Source organism: Emys orbicularis, chromosome 2, assembly GCF_028017835.1.
Source record: "Emys orbicularis isolate rEmyOrb1 chromosome 2, rEmyOrb1.hap1, whole genome shotgun sequence".
In the NCBI taxonomy this organism is placed as follows: Eukaryota; Metazoa; Chordata; order Testudines; family Emydidae; genus Emys; species Emys orbicularis.
The window spans coordinates 174,950,344-174,966,435 of NC_088684.1; the positions used below are offsets into that span (position 1 = coordinate 174,950,344).

The following is a 16,092-nucleotide window of genomic DNA, read 5'->3' on the forward strand; positions in this document are numbered from 1 at the left end:
TATTAAAGTAACACAAACTAACAAAGGAAGTTTCTCCAGTGAGAGGAGTACTGTAAACAAGCTAGCAAGATTAGCGCTCGATTGGACTGGCATACTTAAACATCAGTAACACATCCTTTCAGAAGTTAATGAGCAAAAAATCTTGGGAAAGTGGGAAGTACAGCAGATTTTCTTATTCATATCTTAGACCTCATCTACAAAGTAAAACACCAAACATTTTTCCTTCCTTTCACACAAAACTTTAAAATAGATGCTGAAACTTAACTGAAAACAACATTCAAAGTTGACTGCTTTTCTGACTGAAATCAGTGGAAAAGACTCGATCTCTGTTAACAAAGCGTCCTGCCTGTTTCACAGGAAAATGGCAGTCTCTATGGAATAAGCTCAGAGCCTTCCACAGCCACAAAATGTTGACATTTTTACTTATTTCTTTAATTTATTTGCCATTTGCATTTACATTTTTGTACTTCCCCAAAATCTCTCTGCAATGTTTAAAAAAATCCTAACCCCGACCCCTCCCGAAAACAAAGCAAAAAAACAACAACCAGTCCACCAACCACTGGAGTTTCCTTTTAGCAGATTATTTATGGGAGATAACATCAAACATCAAAATCTGGGGATATTTAACTTATTTAGAAGAATCAACACAGCCGATTTTCATATCTGACAAAACCAATGGAAATTTAAGTTTTAATAATCTAATGTACTATCAGGTAAGAAAGTTTGTTTTTAAATGTGATTTTTAACCTAATAGTGTTGCTTTAGGCCTTGTCTACACTATATAGTTTAGTTGACAAAAGTCAACTTTTGTCTACAAAACAGTGGAGATACACACACTAAAATGCTCCTCCCACCGATGTAACTCCCCTGCTACGCCAACATAATAAAACCACCTCGACAAGCGCTAGAGCTTTTTGCGACCCAGTTACAGTGACGCAGCATCAGTATAGACAATGTGCATGATTATGTTGCCCTAATTGGCCTCCAGGAGGTGTCTCCCAATGCCCATCATGACCGCTGGTCAGCAGTTTGAACTCTGCTGCCCTGAAGGTACACAGGTATTCACCCCTCCCACATTTAAAGGCCCAGGAAATTAAAAATTCCTCTTCCCGTTTGCTCGGCAAGCACAGTTCACACAACATCTTCCCAGCTGACCATGCCGGCTTTCCACAGCAGACGCTTTCCTGCGTGGAGCCACCAGAGCTGCTGGATCTACTGAGTCTATGGGGAGAGGAGGCTGTGCAGTCGCAGCTTTGCTCCAGCCATAGGAACTCTGATACCGACGGCTGATTGCTGGTGGCATGCAGGAGAAGGGGCACGGGGGGACATGCAGCAGTGCTGCTCTAAGATCAAGGAGCTGAGACAGGCATGCCAGAAGGCCAGGGACGCCAATCACTGCTCTAGTGCGGCGCCGAAAACATGCTGCTTCTATAAGGAGCTGCATGCCATCCTCGGCAGCGATCCCACCTCCTCCTCCAAGCGCCTGTGGATACTTCAGGGGAACTAGAGGCAGCAGCCAGCGGACTCAACCCCGATGATGAAGTGGTGGACGAAGAAGTGGAGCTGGAGGACGATGTGGCGCGCACAGCAGGGTTGTCCATTGGTGCGGTGAGTCAGGACCTCTTTTCCACTCTGGAGGGGTCTAGCCAGTCCCAGCACTCTGGCTCTGGCATGCAGGGGAGGGGAGTTCCGATAAGTGCTCATTTTGCTTTGATACTGCACGGTGAGAAGAGATTGAGCTGTCATGTACTTTGTTATATGGTAGAGGAGGGATAAGGGACAGAAATTAACAATAGAGCCTGTCCATATATGCAGTGGGGCCACGGCGGAAAAGTTTGTTAATGTACATAGGGATGTCCTGGGAACCCTCCATAGAGATCTCTAGGAAACTTTCCTGCACGTATTCTGCAATCCTCTGCTGAAGGTTCCTTGGCAGAGCTGCCTTGTTTCTCCCCTGGCTGTAGGCAACTTTGGCTTGCCATCTGGCAATTATTTCTGCAGGGACCAGAGCGTCACATAGGCGAGCAGCATACGGAGTTGGTCTGAAGCAGCACACATGCAGGAGATGCATCTTGCATCCTGGGTTACCCTCAGGAGTGAAATATTGGATTTGATTACCCTAGGCTATGGAAAAAGGTACCAATATTCAGAACTGTCTCCCTAGCCGTTTGTAGTGATCCCCTTCGCAAACCACCTGTGACACTGCACCCCATCTTTTTCACAGTGATATTATCATGATATGATTATGTCATAATTATGATGCATTTTGTACAAGATGGGTTGTGAGGTGTCATTGGAAAAGTTATGATTTGCTGAATATGATTATGCTATTTATATGCATGTATCATTTTTGTATCTAAAGTTAGGAATATTAACTATGTATCTGTATTTCAATTGTGCTTATTCTTGGTGACATCCACAACTAGCCTTTCTGGTACAACAATGAAGAAGCCAGACAGTGCTGATGGCCCATCAGCAAAGACAATGGACCCTGGAAGAACTTAACCTTCCTGTGAACGTTCCAGACAAGCTGTAAGTAATGGCTCCTATGACTCAGCAAGGTATGCAAGGGCATGTAACCAGCCTACATAACTAGACTCCATCGTGGGATGTTAATGTTTTTCAACAAACTGAGTTTGGGAACAAAGGGTTCCCGCCATATGCTAAAGCAATATAAGGCAGGGAGTGATATCATCTGTTGTTCTTCACTCCCTACACAAGAGGTCTCCTGGAAACACCTGAGGAACAAAGACTGAACTGGGGGAAGTGCTGGACCCAGGATAAAGGGATTTCTAGCCTGTGTATGAAAAACCTGGCTATTCCAAGCTGTAAAGCAGGTGCAGCTTGTACCTTGAGAATCTGCAGCCTGCTTGTATCATCCATCAGGGTGAGCGATTGTTAATTCAAATCCTATCTTTCTAGTATGTTAAGCTTAGTTTGCGTTTTTGTTTATTTACTAGGTAATCTGCTTTGATCTGTTTGTTATCACTTAAAATCTATCTTTTGTAGTTAATAAATTTGTTTTTGCTTTATCTAAACCAGTGAGTTTGAAGAAGTGCTTGGAAATCTTAGCTCAAGGGGCAAAGGCTGTTGCCTTTCCTTTCCACATTGAGAGGGAGGCGAACTGGATAATAAATTCATACTGGTGGGGTTTTAACCAGGGCAGACAGTATAGCTCTGGGGTCCTAGATTGGGAAGCTGGAGGTTATTTTGGCTGTAGCCTCTCTATTGTTGGGTCATGCAGTGACTGGTCAGAGAGCCTGCATGTAACTGCAGCTGGGTGGGTCCCTGCCAATGTGAATGCTGGTAGAGGTGTAGGACCGGGAGTGGGTCTGCAGCTCGTCACAGCAGCACAGTGTGAGAGGGAGCCCAGGCTGGTGGGTCAGAAGGCTTAGTGGTATCCTAGTTCTAGGTGGCATCCCGGGGGGAACCCATCACACCACCCTTTATCAATTCTTGCCTATTCCCCTTTGTCATCCTCCTCCCCTGCAAACTCATCATATTTGGGACTCATGCTGACCTGCATGCTAGCCCAGGGACAGTGAAAGAGCTGTGTGTAACTTTTATGATTCACGGCTGTAAGCACACACACAATACTGTCTCTGTTCAGTGTTTCTTTTGCTTCTGCAGATGTGCCCTTGTTCTCTACACCAGCAGAGCACCTCCGTCAGATAAAGCGGAGGACCAGGAGGAGTAAGGAGATGTTTTGCGAAGTGCTGCAGTCAACAGATGCAGCACATGGCAAAACAAGAGCATGGAGGGAGTCAATTAATGAAAGACTGAGGCTGGATAGCTGGAAAGGACACAGGGGCAGAAGCGGATGATAAAGCTCCTGGAGGGCCAGCCAGAGATGATGAAGTCCCTCATTACCCTGCACTATGAGCAGGTCTGTGCACAACTTCCACTGTAACCACTACAGAACTTCAGTCCATGCCCTCCCTAAACTCCCCTACCACATTCCTCATGTGTTCTTGGTCCCTCACAACACCTTGTGCACTCGACGCCTAGGGACTTGTTTCCCAATGAAAGCTGGACTGGAGTTACAAACAGCTGTGAGAGCCCTAACCATGAGACTGTTTCTCATTGTCATGTCCCATGTTTGACCAAAAATTTGTGTTTTGTCCTGTTATTAAACTTGAATTTTTGAAATAAAATGAGTCTTTATTTGTGACATACACACATCAGTCAGTGCTAACATTGAAACACAGTGGCTATATGTGGGAATATTTGCTTAGTACAATTAATGCTCAGGAAGCAAGCACTACAGGGGCAATTCAAGGGGACAAGTAAACACTGCCTGGCTGAATGCATTACATAAAGACACATTACTAGGACTCCTTGTCAAAATGCTCCTTTAAAGCCTCCCTGATTCAAATAGCCTTCCACTGCACCCCTCTCATTGCCCTTGTATCTGGCTGCTCAAAATCAGGAGCCAGACGATCAGCCCCAGTCGTCCACCCCAGGAAACTTTTCACCCTTCGCGTCGCAAACATGCAGAGTACAACAGGCCACAATGACCATCCGAATATTTTTCTCACTGAGGCCTAACCGGGCAGCAACCTTTTAATCGAACAAAGGCACATTCAACAATCATTCGATGCCTGCTGAGCCTGTTGTTGAAGCGCTCCTTGCTGCTCATGAGCCACAGGAGCAAGGGGTAAGATGGGGTTTCCAAGGATCACTATGGGCATTTCCACATTCCTCATTGGAATCTTCTGGTCTGGAAAGAAAATCCCAGCGTCCAGCTTTCTATACAGTCCAGTGTTCTGAAAGATGCGTGCATGATGCACCTTCCCTGACCATGCTGCATTGATGTCAGTGAAACGGCCCTGGTGAGTCACTAGCACCTGCAAGACCATGGAGAAGTAGCCCTTTTGGTTGATGTACTCTGTTGCAAGACGGTTGGGGGGCCAAAATTCAGATGTGTTCCATCTATTGTCCCGCTGCAGTTAGGGAATCCCATTGCCTCAAAGCCATCAATTATTTCCTGCACATTACCGAGAGTTACAGTCCTTCATAGCAGGAGGTGATTAATGGCCCTGCACACTTGCATCACCTCCACCCCCACGGTGGACTTTCCCATTCAAAACTGATTTGCGACTGACCAGTAGCAAATGGAGTTGCCATCTTCCACACAGCGACTGCCACTTGCTTTTCCACAGTGAGGGCAGCTCTCGTTCTGGTGTCCTTGCGCCACAGTGCTGGGGCAAGCTCCACACACTGTTCCAGAATGGTGGATTTGTGCATCCGAAAGTTCTGCAGCCACTGCTCGTCATCCCATACATGCATCACGATGTGATCCCACCATTCAGAGCTTGATTCCTGAGCCCAGTACCAATGGTCTACCGTGGCAGCAGCAATCTTGAATTATTTGTTTCCATGGTAGCCAACAGGGCATGCATTACCGATTCACTCTCTGTTCTGCAGCTCATGAAATAACTGCAGGACCAGCCGCATTGTGTTCATAACACTCATCACCAGACTGGTCAGTAGCTCAAGAGCCATGCTGTCAGGCAGAGATGGCAGGTGCATAGTTTACAAGGACTGTTGAAAAATGGCATGAAATGAAGTAGGAAGCCCATGGAATGATGGGACGGAAAGAACTGTATCACGGGACAGCGAACACGTTCCCGTGATGCACCGTGATCCATTCCCAGAGCTCCCAGAGGCAGAGGGTGACGAATTGCACAGTGGGATAGCTACCCATGATGCAAAACACTGCCTGTCTACGCAAGAGCAACAATTGGGGACATGCTCTGCAGACACAAGTGACTTATGATCGTCAAAATAACTTAAGTCGACTTAACTCTGTAGTGGAGACACGGTCTTAGTTTTTAAACATAGGGCTCAGTACTGTCCCTTGAAATGCACTGTATATTTCATTTATTTGTAGCACACTTATTAAAATTTGTAAATACAAAGTATAATTATGCTACCATATTTGCCTCACGTAAGTTATAGATGTAGAAAAACCCTATGTAGAGTCCTGCGCAGATACAAAATTTATATCTGCGGATATAAAGCGGATATCCGTGGAGCTGCAGGGCTCTTCCAGGAACCGCAGCAGCGAAAGCAGCAGCATGTCGGGCTGTCACTCTGCGTCTCCTGTCCAGGAGCGTGAGCCGCTTGCACATGCTTGCACCAGAGACAGCTGCCTGTGAGCCTAGTGCCCACCCCAGTGGGCAGGACTGGGGGCGATATAACCACACTGGAGGAGCTGCCCAGGCTGGGTGTTGGCTCCTGTAAGCGGCGGCCCAACATGCTGCTGCTTTTGTTGCTGTGGTTCCTGGTAGAGCCCTGCAGCTCTGCAGATATCCACTTTATATCTGTGGATATCCGCATCCGCAGATATAAATTTTGTATCCGTGTAGGAGTCTAACCCTAGGTCATCCAATCCATCAACCTGCAATGCAGCATATTTTTTAGTGCTTTTTAAAACTAAACTGGACAATGTGTTATGTTCTAGGATGGACCGCTCAGGTAAGAAACAACAATCACCCAGTCATAATGGACTTGATTTTCCAAGGCTGAAAGTCAAGTGAATCTCTTCTTATCAAATTCTCCTCTAACAAAGGACTTGATTAACATTACCAATATTTCCCGGGCAGGTCTACCAGACACATACCTACCTGATCAGGGCCTGATTCTATGAAAATATTGTGGAGCTCAGTAACATTACACACCAACCACCTAGCAATTTGGTTCAAATCAGCAGCTGGTATAACTACAACAGCTTTCAGCATATGTATACGATGTTTGAGTAAAACACGCTCCACTAGGAGTTGGATCTTGCAGGATTTTCCAAGGCTGAAAGTCAAGTGAATCTCTTTTTATCAAATTTTCCTCTGACAGAGCCATGTTTGTAAAGTCAGTGTACCCTATAGAGCAGTGGCTCTCAACCTTTCAAGACTACTGTACCCCTTTCAGGAGTCTGATTTGTCTTGCGTACCTTCAAGTTTCACCTCACTTAAAACCAGAATAAAAATACAAAAGTGTCATAGCATACTAGTACTGAAAAATAGCTTACTTCCTAATTTTTACCATATAATTATAAAATAAATCAATTGGAATATAAATATTGTACTTACATTTCAGTGTATAGAATACAGAGCAGTATAAACAAGTCATTGTCTATATGAAATTTTAGTTGGTACTGTCTTCACTAGTGCTTTTTATGTAGCCTGTTGTAAAACTAGGCAAATATCTAGATGAGTTGAAGTACCCCCGGAAAACCTCTGTGTATGCCCAGGAGAACACGTACCTCTGCTTGAGAACCACTGCTGTAGAGTGCATAGAAAGCATCAGAGAGGTGGGAAGTGGCTAATCTTATCAAGAAATACCGAACAGGTATACAGCCCTACTACACAAGTCCAACAGACTCTGAGCAGGACATCAGTCTAATAGTGTCCTTTAGCCTGCACAGGAGTGACAGACCACAACAAACAAATAACTTATTTAATGGATTATAGTTTTACAGTTCAGACCACACATCATAAGTTTCCCGTAACCAGTATTTTTTATAGCTCTGATTTACTGAAACCAAATCAAATTACTTGACAAAACCCAGAGATAGCACATCCTATATACATATATTTTTATTTCAATACATGTATTTATTTTATTAATATGTTTATGCCTGGCTTTCTACATTTTAATCTACTTTGTGGCTGCTCCATACGACAATAAATGTACAGTCTTTAAAAAGAACCATGTGAACAATTCTCTATTTCCTAAAGAGTGAAACAATAAAAGTATAACAAGATGTCACAGTGAGATATAACAGAATCTTATTAATTTATTGTTAAAATTGTTTTAAAAGCTAAACTGGTTTACTAGTTTCAATACCTCTTTTTGAATGGACACACCAATGCTATGTAGCTTACCTGACTGCAATGGGTTTTTATCTTGATTTTTCCACAGTGACCAATTTCTATCTCTGGAAACTGCTAATAAGAATTTGTCATCAGGAGAAAATGTCATCTGAGTAACGGTCAGACTGTGAAAAGACAAGCTCTGCAGCTGCTTCCAAGACGTGGTGCTCCACACCATAATTGCTGCGTGTTCTTTTTTGGAAGCCTGTAAGGACAGGGACAAAACCACTGAAAATGAAGGAAAGGAAACAAAAAACAAAATGACACCACCTTAAAATATTCGCATGATTTTTTAAATGCTCGCAACTGAGTTAGATTGAATTTTCCTCTAGGAAGTTCCAAGTTTTATTTTCACTCGCATGCTACTATGATAGTAAGGATGTTTCCTGCTTAAACTTTCTACTAAACCCTGGAAGATGACAACAGTATATGTAGGAATTCTGACAATTCACTTTCTTCTTAACTGGCTCAACACCAAAAATACCACAAATCATTTATTATTACTAATTTTTGTACATTCATTTGCACATGTCCATAAGGCCAAATATACCCATTTTATGGATGGACAAACTGTGGCACAGAAAAGTTAAGTGGCTTGCCCCGAGTCACTGGGACTCAAGTAGCAGAATGTAGACCACAATTTAGAATTCTGTTAGAAGCAATCCTGTGCTCTAACTTTTAGACCACAATCCTTGTCAATCTGATATCATATAACCCTTTTCAATAAATGGTGCTAAAATCTCTCTTTTCTTACCTTACATGCTGAGGCAACTATAGTTTTTGAATTGTTACAAGCAACACAAAATATTTCATAGCCATGTCCGTATCTGAAACAGAAAATAAAATTTGTTATACAGATTACACAATCTCAGTGATATGTTTCAAGATTTATATAGGTTTTTTTTTTTTAAAACACCACTGAGGTGTAAATTATGAGGCAATCTCAAAAACAATAATATGAGTATGTAATCTCCTGCATTTTTCCCTCAGACCTCTAGATCAAATCAATAAAGGAAGCAGTATTTAAAAGGCAATTCAAACCCTTCACGAACAGAATAAAAACGAGTTTGCCATTTACTTTACTGTTGTTAAATATCTATATTACAATAATGGCTGGAGGACCCAATCAGAATCAGGGGCCCATTGTGCTAGGTGTTGTACAAACATATAAAGACAAAGTCCCTTACCCAAAGAGTTTACAATCTAAAAACGACAAATGACACACATGGTGGGGTTTTTTCATGGGTGGGGGAGGTACACAATTGTCTATTAATACATGAACTCTCCCAACACAATACATGCACATCAACACAAATCAGCCAGTCTTTCCCCAATACCTTTTTTGCACAGTTCTAGAAAATCACATTCACTCACGTCTGGGGAACAGGGTGCTTGAAGGTTAGCATCCACTCTGAAGCACAGCCACAACATAGTATATTGTCTGAGGTGTATCACTGTTGTGCTAGTAGCAAAGTGTGAATGAGATTCTGGGTAGAGGACTACTGGATGCCTTAACTTAGTCTGTTTTGTGTTAGGTATGTTATGTAAAAACTAACCTGAAGTGACACACAACATAGTGGTGTTATGTATTAATTTCCCAGATGTGGGGGGTTGGTTGGTTGGTTTTTTAAGATTTCAGAAGAGAGCTGCAATAAGAAGAACAGGATCTTTGTTAAGCTGTCTGATTGTCTTGGGACTTCACTTTCATGAAAGGGCACTTTTATGAAGGTTTTTTTTCTTCATGAAAGTAATCAGTGCTTTGCTGAAAATCTTCCTGTACAAACAACAAGAATGATGTTGGATAGAGAACCTCCCGCCCCCATGCTCTTGAGCGGGCTGAATCAATTCACAACGAATAGGATCCTCAACCCAGCAGCTGTTGCTTTGTCAAAGACCTTGTTCTCTGTTCAATTGTTCTCAGCTGGTTGAAGAGCAAAGCACTGTTTTTCCCCCAGAAAGAGAGGATGAGATCCCAATTTAAGGGCAAAATAGAACTAGAAAGAACTTAGTATAAGGCCTTTCTACACTACACACTTTTGTCAACAAAACAGTGGATGTGTACACATTGAAATGCTCCTCCCACCGAAGTAACTCCCCTGCTCAGTTTTTCAGCATCCTTCTTGAATTGTGGACAGTCTCACCAGTGCAAACTACAGAAGTAAAATATCCTCTCCACTCCTTCTCGATATCCCCCGGTTTATACATAGAAGCATTATGTTAGCACTTTTGACCACAGTGTTGCACTGGAAGCTCATGTTCAGCTGATTATACATCATGACTCCTATGTTCTTTTACGAGCCACTGCTTTACAAGTGTCTTCCTCCATTCTGTTATGTATGGGCTACATTCTATATTCATCGGGTTCTGCTGTCATCTACATTTCTTTATTACTGATAATCTTGTTAGCGCACATATTATTTTAATCCTTTCTTTCTAAAGGATATTTTTTATTATTTGTATTATACTAGTGATAAGAGGCCTCAGTGAGGATGTAAGCATAAGCTGCCTAATTAGCAGCAGCTGTTTTCCTCAAAGCAAAATTCAGATGGTCAACAAAATGTTTGTTAAAAATGAAGCCTCATTTGATAAAAATACAAATTAAAAAGAGAAAAAGCTGGGAACTTTGTCCTTCTATAGAAAGGACATATAAAGTGTAGCATGCATAGCCCCAAAAAGTCACCCTTGTCTTCCTAGCATTAATATGACTGTGTTCCATTCAAATATGAGATATCCCCAAATCCCCTGTTATTCTGGACACTTAGATGTTTAATAACATGTTTTGCATTCTTCTCCTTTGAAGAAAAACAATTATTTTATTTCAGCACTTTCCCCTGCAAATGGGTGATTGTTTCCCTAGAGCTGTCCAAATTTTGAGCACCGGGCTTTTTCAATGGCATTTCTTATAAAATAATGTGGCTACCTGACTTTAAAGTAGGTATTATGACAAAACTGCCACTGAAATAAAACAGGTTTTTTAAAAATTATCATAAAGCATGATTAAGGTGGCAAATGTATATGGCAAGCAGGTGCAGCCACTAACTCTCTGGGAAGTTGTTGATGCAGTTCTTGGTTTTGAAAAGCTAGGGAAACCCTGCTCTACAGACTCTAAGCTGGAGGGATTCAATTGAGAGTGGTGGGAGATGAGGGTGGGTGTACTCAAGTATGGCATTCTTGCATCTCTCCAAGATGTCATCTTGTGCTCTAAAATCTAAGCTTTGTTTTAAAACAAGTATCTAACTGTCATGATTGCAAATAAAATCCTGTAAATTTGAACCGAGTGTAACACAGAATCATAGAAGATTAGTGTTGGAAGAGACCTCAGGAGGTCATCTAGTCCAACCCCCTGCTCAAAACAGGACCAATCCCAACTAAATCATCCCAGCCACGGCTTTGTCAAGCTGGGCCTTAAAAACCTCTACGGATGGAGATTCCACCACCTCCCTAGGTAAACCATTCCAGTGCTTCACCACCCTCCTAGTGAAATAGTTTTTCCTAATATCCAACCTAGACCTTCCCCACTGCAACTTGAGACCATTGCTCCTTGTTATGTCATCTGCCACCACTGAGATCAGCCTAGCTCCATCCTCTTTGGAACCTCCTTCAGGTAGTTGAAGGCTGCTATCAAATCCCCCCTCACTCTTCTCTTCTGCAGACTAAATAAGCCCAGTTCCCTCAGCCTCTCCTCGTAAGTCATGTGCCTCAGCCCCCTGATCATTTTCGTTGCCCTCCGCTGGAGTCTCTCCAATTTGTCCACGTCCCTTCTGTAGTGGGGGGACCAAAATTGGACACAATACTCCAGATGTGGCCTCACCAGTGCCGAGTAGAGGCTAATAATCACTTCCCTCGATTTGCTAGCAATGCTTCTACTAATGCAGCCCAATATGCCGTTAGCCTTCTTGGCAACACGAGCACATTGTTGACTCACATCCAGCTTCTCGTCCACTGTAACCAGCCCAGGTCTTTTTCTGCAGAACTGCCGCTTAGCCAGTCGGTCCCCAACCTGTAGCAGTGCATGAGATTCTTCTGTCCTAAGTGCAGGACTCTGCACTTGTCCTTGTTGAATCTCATCAGATTTCTTGTGGCCCAATCCTCTAATTTGTCTAGGTCCCTCTGGACCCTATCCCTACCCTCCAGCGTATCTACCTCTCCCCCCAGCTTAGTGTCACCCACGAACGTGCTGAGGGTGCAATCTGTCCCATCATCCAGATCATTAATGAAGATGTTGAACAAAACTGGCCCCAGGACCGACCCCTGGGGCACTCCACTTGATACCGGCTGCCAACTAGACATCGAGCCATTGATCACTACCCATTGAGCCCGACAATCTAGCTAGCTTTCTATCCACCTTATAGTCCGTTCATCCAATCCATACTTCTTTAACTTGCTGGCAAGAATACTGTGGGAGACCATATCAAAAGCTTTGCTAAAGTCAAGGTATATCATGTCCACCGCCTTCCTCATATCCACAGAGCCAGTTATCTCATCATAGAAGGCAATCAGGTTGGTGAGGCATGACTTGCCTTTGGTGAATATATGTTGACTGTTCCTCATCACCTTCCTTTCCTCCAAGTGCTTCAAAATGGATTCCTTGAGGACCTGCTCCATGATTTTTCCATGGACTGAGGTGAGGCTGACCAGTCTGTAATTCCTCGGATTCTCCTTCTTCCCTTTTTAAAAGATGGGTACTATATTCGCCTTTTTCCAATCATCCAGGACCTCCTTCAATTGACATGAGTTTTCAAAGATAATGGCCAATGGTTCTGCAATCACATCAGCCAACTCCCTCAGCACCCTCGGATGCACTGCATTCAGCCCCATGGACTTGTGCATGCCCAGCTTTTCTAAATAGTCCTTAACCTGTTCTTTCACCACTGGGGGCTGCTCACCTCCTCCCCGTACTGTGCTGCCCAGTGCAGCAGTCTGGGAGCTGACCTTGTCTGTGAAGACCAAGGCAAAAAAAACATTGAGTACTTCAGCTTTTTCCACATCATGGAAATGCCTCCCCCATTCAGTAAGGGTCCCACACTTTCCCTGACCTTCTTCTTGTTGCTAACATACCTGTAGAAACCTTTCTTGTTACCCTTCATATCCCTTGCTAGCTGCAACTCCAATTGGCTTTCATGATTACACCCCTGAATGCTCAAGCAATATTTTTATACTCCTCTCTAGTTATCTGTCCAAGTTTCCACTTCTTGTAAGCTTCCTTTTTGTGTTTAAGCTCACCTAAGATTTCACTGTTAAGCCAAGCTGGTCGCCTGCCATATTTGCTATTCTTTCTGCACATCTGAGTTTGCAGTGAGGCTGAAACAAACGCTTGGAGGTATGAACTTCCCAGTTTGCCTCCAATGATCAAATGTCACCATTTAACTATATCACGACTAATTAATTCATTTTGCACCATGAGTGAGTGATGCTTAGCACCACTTATTTTTTCCCCAATTAAGAAGGAGCCAAACCCCAGGAGGCCAGTAGAACACAAAGAGCATGCATGTGAATATATGCAAACATAATCAATCTACTATGGATAGCATCTGAAATGGGTGGGGTGTGATGAGGTGTGTACTCCACAGAGTTCCTTAATGAGTTAATGTGGGCCTGAGAGGCCAATTATGTTGCCTGGCTGCACCTGGAGGGAGAGAGAGGCTTAACTGATCATGTAGCCCAGCTGGGCAGGAGCAATCTGGTTAGCATAAAGAGAGAATGTTCCAAGCAGAAAGTGGCTGAATGGCTGAAATGTAAGATACAAGGTGGTGGGGGGGAGAAGAGAGAGAAGAAAGAGTAGAAGCTGGCTCAAATGATGACATAGGCAAAAAAGCAAAGCTGAGAAAAGAAATAAGCCACAATGTTATGATCACTAGCCATGGAAATAAGGATAGGTGACACTAATCCTGTGAAAGTAGCTGACTGAATTAAAAATATATAGGGCATATAGTAAGAGTCAGAAGGTTGCAAGACGGGGATCTTTTAGTTGAATGTAAAAATAAAGAGCAGGCTCATAAATACTGCTAAAAACTAAAATTTTAGGGAAAGTTAAAATAACTTGCCAGCTACCAGAGTATTTGACAGAAACCAAGGAAGTAACATATGGGACACCGCTGGAACTGAATGATAAGAAGATAACAAAAAGCACAGGAGAAAACAGAGTGTTAGTAAGTAAATGTCTAATTAGTAAGGCTGCGATTTAGTCACGGAGGTCACGGAATCCATAACTTCCAAAGACCTCCATGACTTCAGCCAGTGCTGGCCCCTGCTGTCTGTGGAGGCAGGGAGCTGCGAGGTACCCCCACAGCTCCCAGCCACCAACCCCACATCTCCCCCACCACTCCCAGCCACCATGGGTGGCAAGGGGGATCTGCCACTCCCAGCCGCCGTGGGCGGCAGGGGGGACCCAGTGGCAGGGGGAATCATAGAATATCAGGGTTGGAAGGGACCTCAGTCCAACCCGCTGCTCAAAGTAGGACCAATCCCCAGTCAGATTTTTGCCCCCAATCCCTAAATGGCCCCCTCAAAGATTGAACTCACAACCCTGGGTTTAGCAGGCCAATGCTCAAACCACTGAGCTATCCCTTCCCCCCCCCACGGGTGGCCGAGGGGACCCCAGCAGCTCCCAGCCACAGCAGGAGGGGACCCTGGAGCTCCCAGGCCCCACCTCCCCACAGGCTACCCATTTTGTCCTGGGTATTTTTAGTAAAAGTGAAGGACAGGTCACTGGCTTCTGTGAATTTTTCATTATTGCCTGTGACCTGTCCATGACTTTTACTAAAAATATCTGTGACAAAAAATTAGCCTTAATAATTAGTAAGAGAGGAGGAGAAAACAAACCATCAAACCATCAACAGCTGCACTGATTACATTTAAGGAAAGGACTCTTCCTTAAGGTATCAGATATTTAGAATCAAGTCCATATATCCCACCACCCCTAAGGTGTTATATGTTCCAATGGTAAGGGTATGTTGCAAATGTTTGTAGAGGGCAAACGAGTTGCAGTAAACGTGAGGGGTAAGCATCCCTATGAAAACTATATAGAAGAGGTGGAGGTCGGTGCAGTGACTGTGGTGGAAGTCACCGATGGGCATACAGAGGGACACATTGTGGCGAGACAAGCTGAAGATATACAAAAGATGAAGACTGTTAACATATCTTATGCAGAAGCTGAAAAGACATCAGGCAAAAAAGGAAAAGAAAAGCAGCCCAGAAAAAGGGGAACTGCAGATACAGCCTCATTCTATAAAGAATATGATAAACACTGCAGAAGAAACAAGCAATAATATATTAGTAGTGAAAAAGGGAGGTTTATTGCATTTATGATAGAAGTGATAAACTGTGCATTAGAAACAAGGGAAAAATCAGAAAAAATGAAAATGAAAAGCAAGGAAAGTGGAAAAATTCTTGTATGTTAGTAATCTGTCAATGGATCATATTCATGCAATCCTGAATGAGGGTAATGGTGAAATATGACTAGTATAGGAATCACAGTCTTCTGTTGGAATCCACACAATTTGATAGCACATGGTCAAGAACTAAAAGAAAATATACTGGAAATAAGAACTAAACCAGATACTGTATCCAGGAAACATGGTTGGTTGGAAAACTTTTTAAAATTCCAGGGTATATTGCCTTTAGGCAAAACTGAAAACTAGGTACAGGAGGAGGTGTTTGTACTTTCATTAGGGAAAGATTAAACTACATAGAAGTAAGTCTTGAATATAGTGCTGTTGAGATCCCAATGCAGAAGAGAAATATTTCTTTAAGGATTTATAATACCTATAACCTGTGTGGGAAATTAGAAAGCTCAGAATCACAAGAAACAGTGAAGAATGGTAAAAGACCATGTATTACATGAGGTGATCTAAATAGTCATAATAATTTATGGGAAGTAGGACAACTGATCGTAACGGCACATGCCTAGAAAGATTTAATAGACAAAAACAATCTACAGGTTTTAACTGATGGAACCCCAACTAGATTTAATGCACCAGATGGTAGGTTTTCTTGCTTAGACCTGGGAATAACAACAGCAGTTATTGCAAGCAAATGCAACTGGGAAATATATATGGAAGGAGGAATGGGGAGTGATCATTTCCCTTTACTTTTCAAGGACAAGGTAAGGCTGAAGGTAATGGAAAATTACCCACCTAGAATTTTCAGAAAGCTAACTGGGAGCTTTTCACAAGTAAAATATACTGAATCTGTGAATGATCACTGTGTGAGTGTTGACACA

At 43.0% G+C, this 16,092-nt stretch overlaps 1 protein-coding gene across 1 annotated transcript in view; it reads right to left on the reverse strand.

Annotated features, from left to right (window-relative positions):
* The window catches only part of ELP2 (elongator acetyltransferase complex subunit 2), a 114,460-nt gene that overhangs the window by 9,901 nt on the left and 88,467 nt on the right, over window positions 1–16,092 (reverse strand). The window contains exons 14-15 of the mRNA XM_065398578.1: window positions 8,626–8,698; window positions 7,884–8,076 (exon numbers count right to left, since the gene is read on the reverse strand). Coding sequence (XP_065254650.1) covers window positions 7,884–8,076; window positions 8,626–8,698 — 266 coding nt within the window. The remainder of the gene's footprint in view (window positions 1–7,883; window positions 8,077–8,625; window positions 8,699–16,092) is intronic.